This window comes from Megalopta genalis, chromosome 17, assembly GCF_051020955.1.
Source record: "Megalopta genalis isolate 19385.01 chromosome 17, iyMegGena1_principal, whole genome shotgun sequence".
Taxonomy (NCBI): domain Eukaryota; kingdom Metazoa; phylum Arthropoda; class Insecta; order Hymenoptera; family Halictidae; genus Megalopta; species Megalopta genalis.
The window spans coordinates 3,125,965-3,140,939 of record NC_135029.1 but is presented as its reverse complement, the minus strand read 5'-3'; the positions used below and the strand labels follow the sequence as shown (position 1 = coordinate 3,140,939).

General features: G+C 28.2%; 1 protein-coding gene and 1 long non-coding RNA gene across 10 annotated transcripts in view; one reads left to right on the top strand and one right to left on the bottom strand.

Moving 5' to 3' along the window:
• LOC117222785 (uncharacterized) overlaps positions 1-14,975 on the top strand; it is a 73,223-nt gene that overhangs the window by 18,447 nt on the left and 39,801 nt on the right. For 4 of the 9 annotated variants that reach the window (XM_076527201.1, XM_033474707.2, XM_076527207.1 and 1 more), the window contains exons 3-12: positions 3,062-3,367; positions 5,587-5,775; positions 5,906-6,416; positions 6,600-6,830; positions 6,908-7,210; positions 7,356-7,490; positions 7,601-8,358; positions 8,695-8,884; positions 10,756-11,088; positions 12,724-12,760. In XM_076527201.1, the coding sequence (XP_076383316.1) occupies positions 3,062-3,367; positions 5,587-5,775; positions 5,906-6,416; positions 6,600-6,830; positions 6,908-7,210; positions 7,356-7,490; positions 7,601-8,358; positions 8,695-8,884; positions 10,756-11,088; positions 12,724-12,760 (2,993 nt within the window). The remainder of the gene's footprint in view (positions 1-3,061; positions 3,368-5,586; positions 5,776-5,905; positions 6,417-6,599; positions 6,831-6,907; positions 7,211-7,355; positions 7,491-7,600; positions 8,359-8,694; positions 8,885-10,755; positions 11,089-12,723; positions 12,761-14,975) is intronic. The other 5 variants (XM_076527202.1, XM_076527199.1, XM_076527205.1 and 2 more) reach the window with 3 other exon arrangements.
• LOC143260729 (uncharacterized) lies at positions 633-4,732 on the bottom strand. Its single transcript, XR_013035023.1, has 2 exons — positions 4,271-4,732; positions 633-3,297 (listed from the first exon to the last, which is right to left on the bottom strand). It is a non-coding gene; the product is annotated as an uncharacterized LOC143260729 (long non-coding RNA).

Sequence of the window (14,975 nt, the reverse complement as noted above, 5' to 3'; positions counted from 1 at the left end):
GCTTTCCATAAAGATGACTAGTATATTAGGGTCACGATAGACCCTAAACGCTGCATTCGTAGTTTATTCATAGCTAGTATATAAAATAATAAAAACACGGAAATTAAACTTTTCTCCAAAATGTAATAGAAGTACAATGTTAGGAGTCTTTTAAGACACCAGTAATAGCAGTCAAGAGTTAAATAATTGTATCTTACTTCTCAAATTCAAAGTCAGAAATTATGGGAGAAAGCCAATACTACTTAAAAAAAAGTATTTCAGTCTAATAATCCAAGAAAATAGTCTATTTGCAATTATTTATTATTTAGATACTGTCCCACATTTTGAGTCTTCAAAAGGTACAATTTTTGCATCCGGCATCATAAATTGTATAAGGATACAAAAATACTAAAAATAGAATAAATTCTTCCTTAATAAAAATAATGATTTTTTAATAGTAACTTAAAAGTATCGTTTAAACGTAGATTTAAGTATTTGATATCTTGTGCAGCCTTCATCGAAGTCTTTATCAAAGAATATGTAAATTATAAGACAACGAATGCATGATGAGAATTTAAAGATAATGTTATATAAATTGTATCTTATTAAAATTATTAAGAGGAGGATCAAAATTATATGTAAATAATCCGTGCTCATTGCTCAATTTTTGTATTGCATAAAAATCCGTAGTATATTTATTACAATAGACTCCAACAACAATATCATTTATTATATAATTAACAAAAATAATATTAGTTCTACTTAATATTTTATAGAAACAAGGCTCTAAATACTGTATTTAAATTATGCTTAACGTCGCATATAATAAATAATAATAAATTAATTCACGAGGTACAATTTAACTGATCAGTATGCATATGGTAATTTTCCCCTGAATTTCGGTGAACAATTTATTTTTAAATTATAATTTAATTACTTACGAATTCAATCGACTAAATTGTTTCAAAATATCGTTGTCATATTATCTACAATAGTAGCAGTTGACACGCAAAATATCAAATTCTATCATATACATAATCAATATGTATGTACTTTTTAAAACAGTTGTTAGGAAGTTAATTTTCTAAGAGTACGAGTGACAAAACAAACATCTATACTTCGAAAATAATAATTTGTGCAGACCTTTCATATAATAACTTTTAAAGTCCGAAGCATTAATGAAATGATTTTTGACGTTATTCCGTTCGATTTAAGATGCAAAATTAAACCGAAAAGACCTTTATTATTGTATTACACTACATATAATTTTCTTTATCATCTGCATTCCTTTGTTATCTTTTATTTACGTTTCTTAATGCTGTCTGTATGAAATATGTGTTACTTCGTATTAGAGAGTCTTAAATTCAGTCTATAAAATTTTAGAAATACGTAATTACGGTTGGTATATCCATATATCTTGCAATAAAAAATGGCACGCCTCGTAAAAATGTTTTTATAGTGCATACACACTGAATTACTCGCTTTTAATGCCTACATATATCTATTATCTAGTGCAGACTAGTAGAATGCAATATTAAAAGAAAAAGTCCTGTTATTAAAATACATAACAGAATAAAAAAAAAGTGACACATATTTGAAAATTAAAATTCAAATATTATGAATGGTAAATTAAGTTAAAAATTCTCATTGTTTCTCTCGCTCTGAAAATTTTTCTCCCTAACTATTAAAAGTTATTTTATAATGTTTTCATATTTTTAGACAAATTTCTGCATATGCATGCTGTACACACGTTTTGGAGTCATTTAAATTACTTTAAATTGTCTTCATTTCCATACAGTTCGTTTGCCAACTGTGCCAAACAATTATCAAGAGACGTACAAACACACACAACAAAAAATACATGTATTTTTTTGTTAACGAAAGGAAAAATATTTTTCAATCTCAGTCATATAGCTATTCTTTGTTTTCTCATTTCATTCAATTAGGACATAAATCTGTAATCTTTATAGTAGAAAATAATTAATAAAACTTGTTTCTTTAGCTGAATTAATAAACAAATTTATGGAAGGTACATAATTGAAACTATTCAATAAACTTGTTTTAATTGAGTTTAACAAATATTAACTCATTTACGTTTATGTCTCGAACTTATTTTATAAATTGTTTCCTCAATTCAAATGTTTGATCAACTACGTGTAAAAATCTTTTTGTTATTACAATACTTTGGCAGGAGTAAAATATTCCATACTTTAACGGTTTAATACTAATTCTTATAAGAATAAACATTTTTATTATTATTTTTAAAATTAGTTCTTAATCAAAAAGAGGATCATAAGAGTAATTCGTAAATCATAAAACCAATATGAAAATTCATGTAGACATCATTCTATTCTTAATACTCATAAAGTATACAGTGTTGTAAATGTGCTTATTGAATAGATGTCCCTTATCTAGTGTCATTATTAATAACATAATTACTGGATACTAAAAACCTGTATTAGCTATGTAGCATTCGTAACTTCTTTTTTCATTCACAAGAAAGGTAAATATCTTACACAATTTCATACAGATCAGTTTAGCACAAAGCTTTCCTTTAAGAATTGATAAACTTATCTTATGACAAAATAATTGTAAAAAAATTATATAATTTCTCCATTTCACTTGTTAAAAAATAAAGATATATTTTTTCTCTCATTTATAACAATTAAACCTAATTGTTTACTATTACTTATACGCTCAATGTACCAAAACATTGTCCTTAGTTTGATAAATACATTATTTACCATAAAAACCTCAACAATAAATAATTACTTTAATTACTTGCATAGAGTATTTAGACTTCAGATTTATTTTCCAAGCTTAGTCTTTCTAGTATTAATACATACTTCCGAATGAGCAACATCTTTCTCACTTCTATATAAGCATGAAATAATTCTTAAAATACTTCATGAAAGAAGCATATTTACAAATGGTACTATAATGTTAAAATAATAAATTTCTTGATATCAAAATTAATGGATAATTATAATTTAGAATATGTGATTGATTATAATACTGTATTAAATATGCAAAATAACGTTTACAAATTTAAATAATACCTATAAATATTTATATGTCATAGGGCAACGAGCATGGTGTCCAGTTTTGCAGGTGATAGTCAGCTATCCGTTGGAGTCAGCGGTGGCAATGGCAGTATTAGTGGTCCACTTGGAACATTTAGTTCACTTGGCACACTTAATGCAAAACCACTTTCTTCGAGCTCCTCTTCTGCCTCTGGACGCAGTGAGGATGCTCCACAGTATGGTAGCCTTCCAGGTAGTGACCACCAGGGTCACTCGCAACAAGATGATAGTGGACCTGAAGAAAGTCCTGTGTATATTTTAACATCTGCCAAGGGTGACTTCAGTTACAAATTAACAGATTCCAGGTAAGTCTCATACTTTTTTATGTACAAACTATAATTTAAGGAACTTGAAGGTAATCTTTTCACATTATAATAACACTAATTTTAAAAGCAAAGAAATATTCTTTCTAAATTATAATTACAAACTATATGTGAAGAAACTTAATCAATTTATTTAGATATTTAATAATGTTTAAAAAATTAATAATCATATAGTTATTTCTGGATTTACTTAAAGGACAAAAAGATATAGTTGTATTATGGATTTTAACTAAATATACTAAAACTCATAAAATTCAAAGTTATTAATAAACAAAAAATTTTACACAATGAATGTTATTGCAATTCTAAAATTTGATTCTACTGTAAACATTTTAAAATAAAACATGTTCATATCTCTCTTGCTTACACATGTGGATGAAAAAATGAAATCTAATATTAGAATAATATTGTCTTTAGTATCATGTATGTATATACATACATATTTTAAATATTACAATTTTGCTGAAATAACAAATTATATTTTATAATATATTCATGAAAAAGTCACATTTTTTAGTTTACTATTTTTCTCTATGAATATTATTTTTATTCATTTTTAGATGAGATATTAATAATCAACATTGCTTTTTTTTAAATTTTTTATTCACACAGAATGTGCAATGCAATAAAAAGTCAAATGTGGCATAAATTAAACCCGCATTCAGAAATAATCGATAAACATGTCAATGACAATCGAAGTGTAGTCGATAAATATTATGCTCAAGTGATGTTAGGTTAAATGTATCACTGTCGTTGAAGAGTTTTGTTTATGACATATATATCGTATAAAAGTATAACAGTGAGTGTAAATTAAATATAATCGTGACAACAAAGCCTTAAATACATTAATTTACTAACAAAGTGTAAGAATACTTAAATACATACTTAATTATCCATGTACTCTTTGTTTATGCCATTTTGAGTTTGTTCACGTCAACAGTTATTAAATAATGATTTTGATTAAGATTGTTATATTTGATTAACAGACATCACAATATTTTATTTATGGACATTAAATCATATTGAGTAATAATTGATTTAAAATTATATACATAAGTAATGTAAATGTACTTATTTATAGATTGTCATATGCCTAGCGTAAATTATTGTTTAAAATGATAATATGTTAATCACCTTTAGTATAAATGTTTATTTATTATACATATATTACAATAACTTATACTTTTGTAGTACCATTATCAAAATTTATAAATATGGAAATTTTCTAATTTAGCTGTTGGAAATCTTAAGAAAAAGTGAATAGAATAATTTCTTAAAAAGTATATTTACTCAATTCTTAAAAAAGATTTAATTAATATGAAAAAACTAACATACATATTTGTTAAACTAATGCAGTAATAACAAATTTGTCTATATTATATTAATAAGTATATTTCTAAAAACAGTAACAATAAAAGAATAAGAATGATATTGGTTATTTTTATTTTCAATATAATATTTATTAAATATTTTAAGTACAGTATATTGTTTTGACTTTTCTATGTCCATTATAGTTAATTTGGAGCTACAATATAATTGTAACTATTTCATATAAGTGGTTTATAAATTAAAAAGTATAATTAGAAATTTATGAAGATACCCTAAAATATTTAAATATAATTGTTGATATATAAGAAGTAAATCAAATAAAATAATAATACAAAATATATCTGTATCACTAATCATAAGTTGCACTGTATTTTTATAATATTACTTTGTACTACTTTACAATAGTTTATATATTTATTTTTTAAGTTTTTTTATTACATTATATTCTATGAATATTCTAAGAATTATATTAACTAGACGTGGCATGCATAATGATTAATATTTATAATTATCCACCCTAACATTTCTGGATGAAATAAAATATGTTACTCATAAATAATATTTTGCTATTTAATCCTTTAATTCTACATTTCTTAACTTCATATTTTAGTATAATATTCTTATGCCTTAAAAATATAAAAATTGCAAATTATATTTCTAACTCCCTAAGTGTAAAAAGTAATTTTAAACTGCCTATTTTATCTTATCTCATGCATTAGATAATGACTTATTAACATTTCAATTTAGAATAACAATATTTGTTTAGTAATGTTTTACATCGTGCAAGTAACACATAATTTATTGTATTAAACTTACTTTAAAATAAGGAATAATAACTATAACAAAAGTAAGGTTCCATTTATTTTTTCCAGAATTATAGAAATTGCTGGTGGGCGAGAAGTTTTTTCTCAAAGCAGGGGTAAAGTAGCAGCTAGAAAATCACGCTTCCTTGCTGCATCAAATTCCTTAAATAACGAAGATACTCAAACAGATAACAAGTTGTCAGTTAAAAGAAATAATAAATCTCCAAACACGCAGACTATATGGGAATTAAGGAGCCGGTAATTTGAAAATTTGATTAGTAGGATATTATACTTATTGTAAAATATGTTAATGAATTTATTTATTTAATTTAATAAATTATTCATACATTCGTTTTGTTAAAAAAATTTGTGCATATACATTTTCTAGATGTGGTGACACAAGAAAGCAGCGCGCCAATAGAGAAGTAACAGAAACTGTATTTGCTTCAGAAATACATTCTGTGCGACATAATCCAACAAAATCTATTCTTGACTATGATTCTCCTAAAAGCAATCACACCAATCGTATTATTAATTACGATTCAATTCTGAATAGCAATAATGTAGAATATGGTGTACCAAAAAATATTACGGATATTGATTATGGATTATCAAAAAGCTGCATAGATTATCAATCGAATCACACTACTCCAGCAAGAAGCATGGCTATAGTCAGTGATGGTGAAGTAGTCGTTTTCGACGACATTGATGATAATTGGCAAAATTTACGACTAGATTTATCCTCTAATAACACAAACCAAGTTACATCTACTAATTTAAATCATGAGTCTGAAGAGTCTCAAAGAGGCCGTATTCCTCCAGAACCTCTGAGTTCTAGTATTGGAAGCAGTCCAAGCCCGACGACGGCATATCATCGTAATACTTCAGAATTCTTCAAGGTATCCCTCATTTTTTATTCACTTTCCAACTTATTATATTATTTAAATATTATGAAATATATGATTAAGTATATGTAGTTTTAATAATGTGAATTGTATGCAATACTATGAAAAAACATATGTACAACATCTTTTGAAATAATTTTTACAAAATTATATGCACTAAATAATTTTAATTCTCAGGTCATTACACCAGCTAGTGATTGCGAAGTAGATTCACCATCTTCAGAACGTAACCACAAAGTAGCAAGAGTAATTGGTGAATTACCAATAGCACAGTATTCAGAAAGTCCAAGACGTTATGGAGTGCGCGATACTCAACTTCCTTGCCTTTTATCGTCACCATCTGTGTACATGACACCAAGACCTGGCTTTCCACAAAGAGTGTTACCAACAACACCAAGTCACAATGAGGTATATTTAAATTTAAAAGTTTGAATACATATATATTATAAATTAGTTTTTCTATATTTAATTTTTCTTTTTTAAAGAAGGAAGATACTTCTACAGACATTATCGTAGAAAAGGCTGTGGTAGAAACAAATATGAATTATTCAGATGATCAAGCAATAGATGCTTCTCCACCATCTCCAAAACTCGAAGATGAAGAAGAAGACTCTTTAAAACCGTCAACTTTACCCACTGATAATATCAGCAATTTAGTATCATCTGGTGGTAGCACATTTGATTATTTATATGAGTTTTCAGAAACTCGAAAAGTGCTAGAAGAATTTTTTAAGTGTCCACCACCATCAAAAGAAAAGGAAAACAGCACAGAATCTTTCCCATTTCAGGTATAAATTAGATGTTCATTTAAATATTAAAAAATAGCTTATACAGTATGAATTATTTTAGATACATCTCTTTTATGAAATGTTGTTATATATTGTTTAATATTTTATTTAATTATCTATATTGTTTTTTTACTATTTCTTAAAGGATCTTGATTATGAACTTCGAAGACAAGGAGGAAGTGCTTATGTTGGTCAACGTTTAGCAAGTGGACCACCAACCACAGAGGAAGTTTTGGTACATGAATCTCCCAAAAAACAAAGAACTGATTACTCGCAAAATGTACGTGCATTTATGCATATGATAGTTGTATGAACATATATACGTATAAAATGCAAATTATCTTCGTACTACAAAGTCGCTATTACTTAAATTCTTGTATTATTTTTTAGACTGGTGAGCATGAAAACAATTTCTTAGATCTTTCGGTTGGCACTGGTAGCAGTGAAGATCTTGGAGAAACAGAAGTTGGACTGCAAGTCGGACATTCTCGCAATTTTACGTTAAGTCCTGAAATGACTGATTGTGATAGTAACTGCGGAGATCTTGATAGCGAAGTTTCCTTAATGATGATGGATAATGAATTGATACCAGCCAGTGGGCTTCTTGGATCTGTCGGCGACTTAGGAAATAATTCAGATTCATTACGAATATACACTAGCATGCCGGTTCTTGAGGATGGTTTGTCCAGCGGTCATGCTAGTGATACTGATAATAATAATCCAACGGTAATGTTAATGAAACGACAGATTAATGAAATTGAGAAGGAGATTATTCAAAGAAGTCGCGTAAACGACACTGGCTATCCTACTGCAGCGGAAAACGATTCGACCGGAAATGACCTTTCCGGTTTAACCGTCAGCAAAGATATTTTACATTCTTTAAAATCTTCATCACCTGATTTGTTTGTTCCTAAAAAAGAAAATTCGTATGACGCAAATGAATTACAACTTGATGGTCTGGATCCTCTTGGTACACCTCCACCTCCAGCACCTCAAGCTAGACAAACAGTCAATTTAGAAATAGGTGGCGAAGTCGAAGCTGCTATTAAAGATATTAGAATGGCATTGCAAAGGACTAAGACTTTACCTGTGAAACCTTCAACGGAAGAACCCCTGGAACCTAATGTCAGTCCTATTTGGATACCAAGGTATTTTACTTCCTCCTTCCTTAATCTTATCATGCCTCAAAGTTTATTACTTCATTGAGTTTTATTATCTCTAATTTCTAAAAACTTATATTCTGAAATAAACACAACAAAGTTTTCTATTTAACTAAGTATTTTTGTGGTATTTATAGCTTGTAATGATGATAACTATAGCTTATAACAAATTAATAAAAAATCATAAATATTTACAAACCCATTTTTATAATTTAAAGTGAGAAGTAAAAGTTATATTTTGTTGCTTTAAAAATCTAGCTATACATTTGTGTTTATTATCATTACACAGTTCTTCTTTTTTAAGTACATCTAATTAAAATTTAGTTTATCGGATGGCAGGCGGAGGATTTGCGTAGAAAATAATAGTGAAGATTCGGAAATGCGACGTGCGGGTGAAGAAGCAGACGTTGAAATTGAGGAAGGGCCAGACGAAGAAGAGGCAGATACAGATCTCGAAACTGATCGTTTGCTTGGTCAACAAAGAACAGATGATCAGGGCTTTTACGATGATAAGGTAAGATTTACAATACAATGAGAAGTAGTAAATAAATTATTTTTGATAATATTTTGGATATAATATTCTTACATGGTTTCTTCAAAGCATGATTTAACTGGGTGATAAAGTAAAAATGTTATTATGAAACGTATTTCTGTTTGTATAAAATGTGATCGTTAATACAAATTCTGTGCTGTTGATCATACAAAAACATTACGTCTTTTGAACAATTTTAAATTATAATATACGTGATTGTTATAACCAGTAACATACAATACAAATGCTGTTATCATTTTGTGGGTACGATACAAAATACATCCTTATCAGTTACTTATCCATATTCAAAAACAGATCTTTTTCAGTAGAAAAAAGATATATAATTTTGTTAACATTTTGATTGCATTGAGCAGTGACACATGAAATTTTAACATTTAATCCTTTATTTGGTGATGTAAAAAGAAATATAATCAATAGAATATTTCTATGTAATTAAAAAGTTCTCATGCAATAATTCATTCAATACATAAAAAATTGTAAGAATATAATATATTTTTGTACATATATTTATACACTTCATAAAGTATGTATTGATTTGAACAAAAAGATATTTGATTTATTACTTTCATAATGAGGAGTAAACAAACAGTAATTATGTAACAATCCATTCCTATTCTTATTGAATGCAAGTCATCATAATAATGAATAAAAAACAGCTATTAAAATTGTAAATAATTTTCCTTCTATACCATAAATTTTTAATAACAATTTTCTATTTCTATATAATGTTTGATTTAATAATTGTTTTTAATCTGCAATATACAAGGTTATCTTAAATTTTAATAATCATTCATAAAGAAATATTTTACTGCAACAATATTCATTGATAAAATTTTATATGAAATTTGTCTCAATATTCACATCTACATGATTTAATTTGTTTATTACTGTAGTGCAAAAAAGAACGATTGCATAAAGAAATAATAGATATAGAAAGATAAAGTTCTTGATCTTCTATGGTTATGATTAATAGTATATAGTCAATTGCAGTATAGTACAACATTTTTGCAACACGACTACGAAATTGGGGAAACCCTGTATAACATGAGTTGTGAGGAGGATGAGGAAACATCGTATTCAAACAAGCATTTTGTTAAAATGATGTATGGATAGTTTCTATTTTAATCTATCGGAATTGTGAATCCGACAAATGAGGCTCGAGACGTAACTCGTAAAATGTTATCATGTGTTTTGGTGTTTATTGTATTTTTTGATTATTTATACGAATGTTCTGTTACTAAATGTGCTAAATTTAATTCTTATTCATTAAATTTGTGGAACAATAATAATGTGAAAGATGTTTTATTTGATAAAAGATCGTACAAGAAAATAATACGATTTAGGACAAATGACATTTCGTGAGAAAATTAAAGATTTGTATTGTTATATATGGACTAGAAATTTATATTCTAATACCATACCATATACTTAATTATATTTTCATTTGTTACATGTAATTGGATGTTATATAATTATTATTGTATGCTATTTCTAGCAGTTCTCTGTTTTGCATATAGTAACACAAATGCAAATAAAATGCAATGTGCTGTACAGGGATATCCTACATTTTCAATTGTTTACTTATATTATACATTTACTGAACTTATTCAGTTTACTCTCTCTCTCTCTCTCTCTCTCTCCCTCTCTCTCTGATCAGTATTGTATAATTTAATAGAAGAAATTTATTAGCATACAACCAAATAAAGGATTAAAAAACTAAAGAAACCATACAGTGTGAATAATATGAGGTCTATGGATAATGCATGGCTTGAGCAGAGGTATTTTACTGGAAAGCCGACTAACGTAACATAAATATAATTGGTGTTACATAGGGGTGGAGGAAGCCTAAGACTAGGACAATGTTACCACCGATGAGTGGAAAACTGTCAACACCTAAACAAACTCCCCCGAAAAGCCTAACTGTCGCTCCGGTAGAAAGCCCGCTAGTACCTGCAGAACCTTTAGCTTCAACCTCTGCCTGTGTATCCACTTCCGCTTCAGCCTCTGTTTCGCCTCCTCCAGTAGTTTCCATTATTCAGCCACCACCATCCGATTGTGATGTTACCACTCCTACGCAACTCACAACAAGTCCGCAGAAGACTCCAGCAAAAAATTCTCCCTCGTCCCCTCAGAGTCTCAAGGAATCCAGCAACAAGGTGAAAAAGGTGCCCTTTCAATTAAATTACATCAACCTATATTCTTTTCTGCTTACTCTGCTACTATCGCTGCCAACAATACTGCAACAGCTTTTTTTCTCTTGTGTCATTTACCTTTGATAGAGTTGTTATTATTACAGCATTCATTTATTATTATCCTTTCATGTTCCATAATATTGTGAGGATGATAATGCGATTGTGAGAAGGCCAACTAGAAGCGATTATAGGTCAAAATTAGTACAATATTAGATATATGCATCGTGCAATGACATAGTTTTATCAAAATATCATAAAAAGGTTACTAGCTTGAGAACTTGGCATAATTATTTCATGTAAAGCAATATTATAGATATCTATTTTAAAGCTATAAATAATAATTTAAAGAATCAATATACAGATGTTGTTGCAAGTAAATATATATATGATGCATTTAGAAGATTGAGTAGCTGGATTTCCTTACTTTATTGTAAATCTTACATAAAATCATTCATCTAGAAAAAACATTTGAGTTTATATTTCTACAGTACATTTTTACTGTTACTACTGTAACTAATATAGTTCATTTATTTTATAAAGATTTCAACACACTGCAATTCAACCAATAGTTTTTAAATCAATAATTTTTAATTAAATACAAGATATACTTGCAATTGGTAATAATAATAAATATCAAATGCTAGATTTATCATTAGAATTATATGTCCTATTTCGATACATAATTTTTTAATAAACTACTGAATGTGAATTTTTGATTTGAAAAACGAATTTAGGTACAATAAAGTTGTAAATTTTTTTGTGATATGTTATAATTATCTAGAGATTATTAGATATTTTAAATAACTTATTGCAATGGCTTCCTAGTAGATTTAGTAAGATCCTTAAAATCAGGATACAGTTAATTTGCTTAAATTCCTGTATACACAAATATCATGCACACTTTCCACCTTTCCTCACTGGTTACAGAATTCAACTTTTGGCTGTGTAACATCATACTAATAAAGGCTATGGAATATAGTTATAAATAAATTAGTACACTTTTGTTTTTAATAAAATAAATGTTTTATTAATCTTTTATATTAGATCTAAAGAAGTTAACATTTTTAAAAATATAAGATGTACAGTTATGTTATGATTCTCTTTACCTAAGCTTTTTGCCAAATGTTATAAAAATTTAGAAACGGTAAAATAATATTGTAAACATGATATAATCTATAAAGCTTTACTTCAATTCTAAAACTCTCTTTAAGAACTGTTAAATGTGACAGTATTTATTAGCATTCATTTTTTAACTATATGAAGAATCAATTTATTTATCTGGTTCGTACCATTCGTTTTTTCATTTATTACTATTAACTGTCTGTTAACTTTGTATTTTGACCTAAATGTAGTTGCGTTATATCATAAAAATGATCAAAGCGATTAGACAATATTAAAACGGGAGAATGTCTCGTTTCAATTTAATTAGAAATAGAAATGAAATTTATTTCAAATGATTGTTAACTAACATTGCTGGATATGCGAAATTCACTGCATGAAGATGCTTTAACAGGTTGTATGAGACATGTGATTTGCAAAAAGCACGTAAATATTACTAAAAATCATTTTGTACATACAGTAAATACATTCGATCATTCTGTTTCACAGGATAAAGAAGAGAAGAAAAAAAGCAGAAACAAAGAAGGTAATAGACAAAATGTTTCTTCATCTTTAAAACACACGAATTGATAGATTTATCACGCATTAGCGACAATCTCATATAGAGTGACCTATATAAATCGTCATATCAAATCTCTTCGAAACCGTTGATGATACTAAAAAATGTTTCAAATGAAAGCTGAATGGTTTTAGGGGGCACGTAATCTGATACGAGTAAGATTTTTCTAGATGGACGCGTAAAGAACATATGAAGGTCAACTTTATTTCTTAAAATGAAATCATAAATTTTTTAATGTACTATTCGATTAAGCTCGTCGTTCTTTTCATTAAAATACGACAAATCATTGGTTTAGAAAATATTTTAATTTTAGTATCTTTTAGAGACCGAGTAAATTTTTGCATTCATGCTGAAGGTCGTATTTTTGAACACCAACTTTAGATACGTGAGTGCTAACCCCATGCATTAATAAAATTAAAATATCTTCTAAACCAATGATTTTTCGTAATAGATACCTTAGTATTTCCATGAAGAATTTATGATTCCATTGAAAAAAATCAAATTGTCCTTCACATATGTCGTCGACGCGTTCACTTAGAAAAATCTTATTCATAACAGATTACGTGCCCCCTAAAACCTTTCAACTTTTGTTTGAAACATTATGTAGCATCATCAACGATTTCGAAGATTTTTAAATGGGTCAGCCTGTATAAAGAATATATACAAAATCATACAACTTATTCTATGGACTCGCGTGAATAGTCTCACACGAGGATACAACTTAATATAAAATTTGATTACTTAAATAATTAATTTTCTTTTTCTTACTTAATGCTTTCCTGTTGGATATACTTGGTAGGTATACTATATAAGCGTAATAAAAATCGTATTTTATAAAATTATTTATATCGCGAACGCGAAACATCCACAGTTTAGTTTAACAAAAATAGTTACATGTTAACAAATTTCTCTCTATGTGTCCAATTTCTATCTGTCCAACACCAATTTTGCGTTTCACTAATCTGTAGACAATTCTTATCCATCATCCATAGTTTCTGAGAAACACAATTTTGGAAAAGCAGAACCAATTTTCAACTTCAAGAATTTTTCTGTTCTAACTATAGAAGCTATACAAACGATTCTTATGTACAACAATTCCGTAACTTTGTCAAATTCAACGGAATAATTTTGTATCATATTATAAACATTCGAACATGTTTAAACAGCGTTTAAAGAAAGTGGGACGTCTTTAACGCATCGATTTTGTCGGATACTTTCCAATTTATTTCGAAAATTCAACTACACTACATGAATTCAGATCCTTGATTGTTTATCGAAACGCAAGATAAAAATATGAAACATTGTTGGATAGCGTAATCAGCGACGATCCTCGATCTTAATATACACAAATGTGTAACACAAATCCGTATCTCTACAAAGTTTGTGTACATCTATACGGTACGCGCAAAGAATCAGTCACATACGAACAACACAGAATCAAACATCACGCTAAGATGTATTCGACGTTATCATCGATGGTCGACAATATACTTCTCACTTGAGACTTACGTATTGATCAGTCTTATTGAAATGAGCTCCAATGTCGTATCTAACGAACATAGTTTTACAAAATTAGCTGGATTACTGAGCATCGTTTATTATGAAAGTGACCTGTGTATTGTTTTATTTTAATTGAAGACTGTGCTGTAGTAATTTCTAACAAAGAAAGTACGTGAATAAACTCTGACATTTACATAGAACCTTGAAAGCTGCATCAGTAGCCGAGAGTAGTAGATACGTTTCTCCCGTAACAATAGTAATCGTTTTGTGATGACAATGATAAGTGCTACATGCTTTGCTGTGGGCACAGTTGTCATATTCTTCAAACGAATATAGCTGACACAATTTTTGACAAAAATTAACAAAAAAAATTGTGTTTATCAAAGCATAAGTGGAGTTTGAGAACAATGCTGGAATAGACAGTGTGGAACAGAACCAACGAAGTGAATTAAATTCGATTTTCATATAATTGATCAACTGCATAAATGAATTGTTTAATTATAGAAACAACGCCGATAAAGTGACAAAGTGAAACCGTATAGTGATTGAACTTAAAAAAGAGCACACGGATATAAATTATTATCCTGAAATAACGAATCAACAATAAGTATTCATTCGAATGCAGATGGAACGTTGTAAACTATTCAACGTAAACGGTGACGAAACTATGTTGCCAGATGCT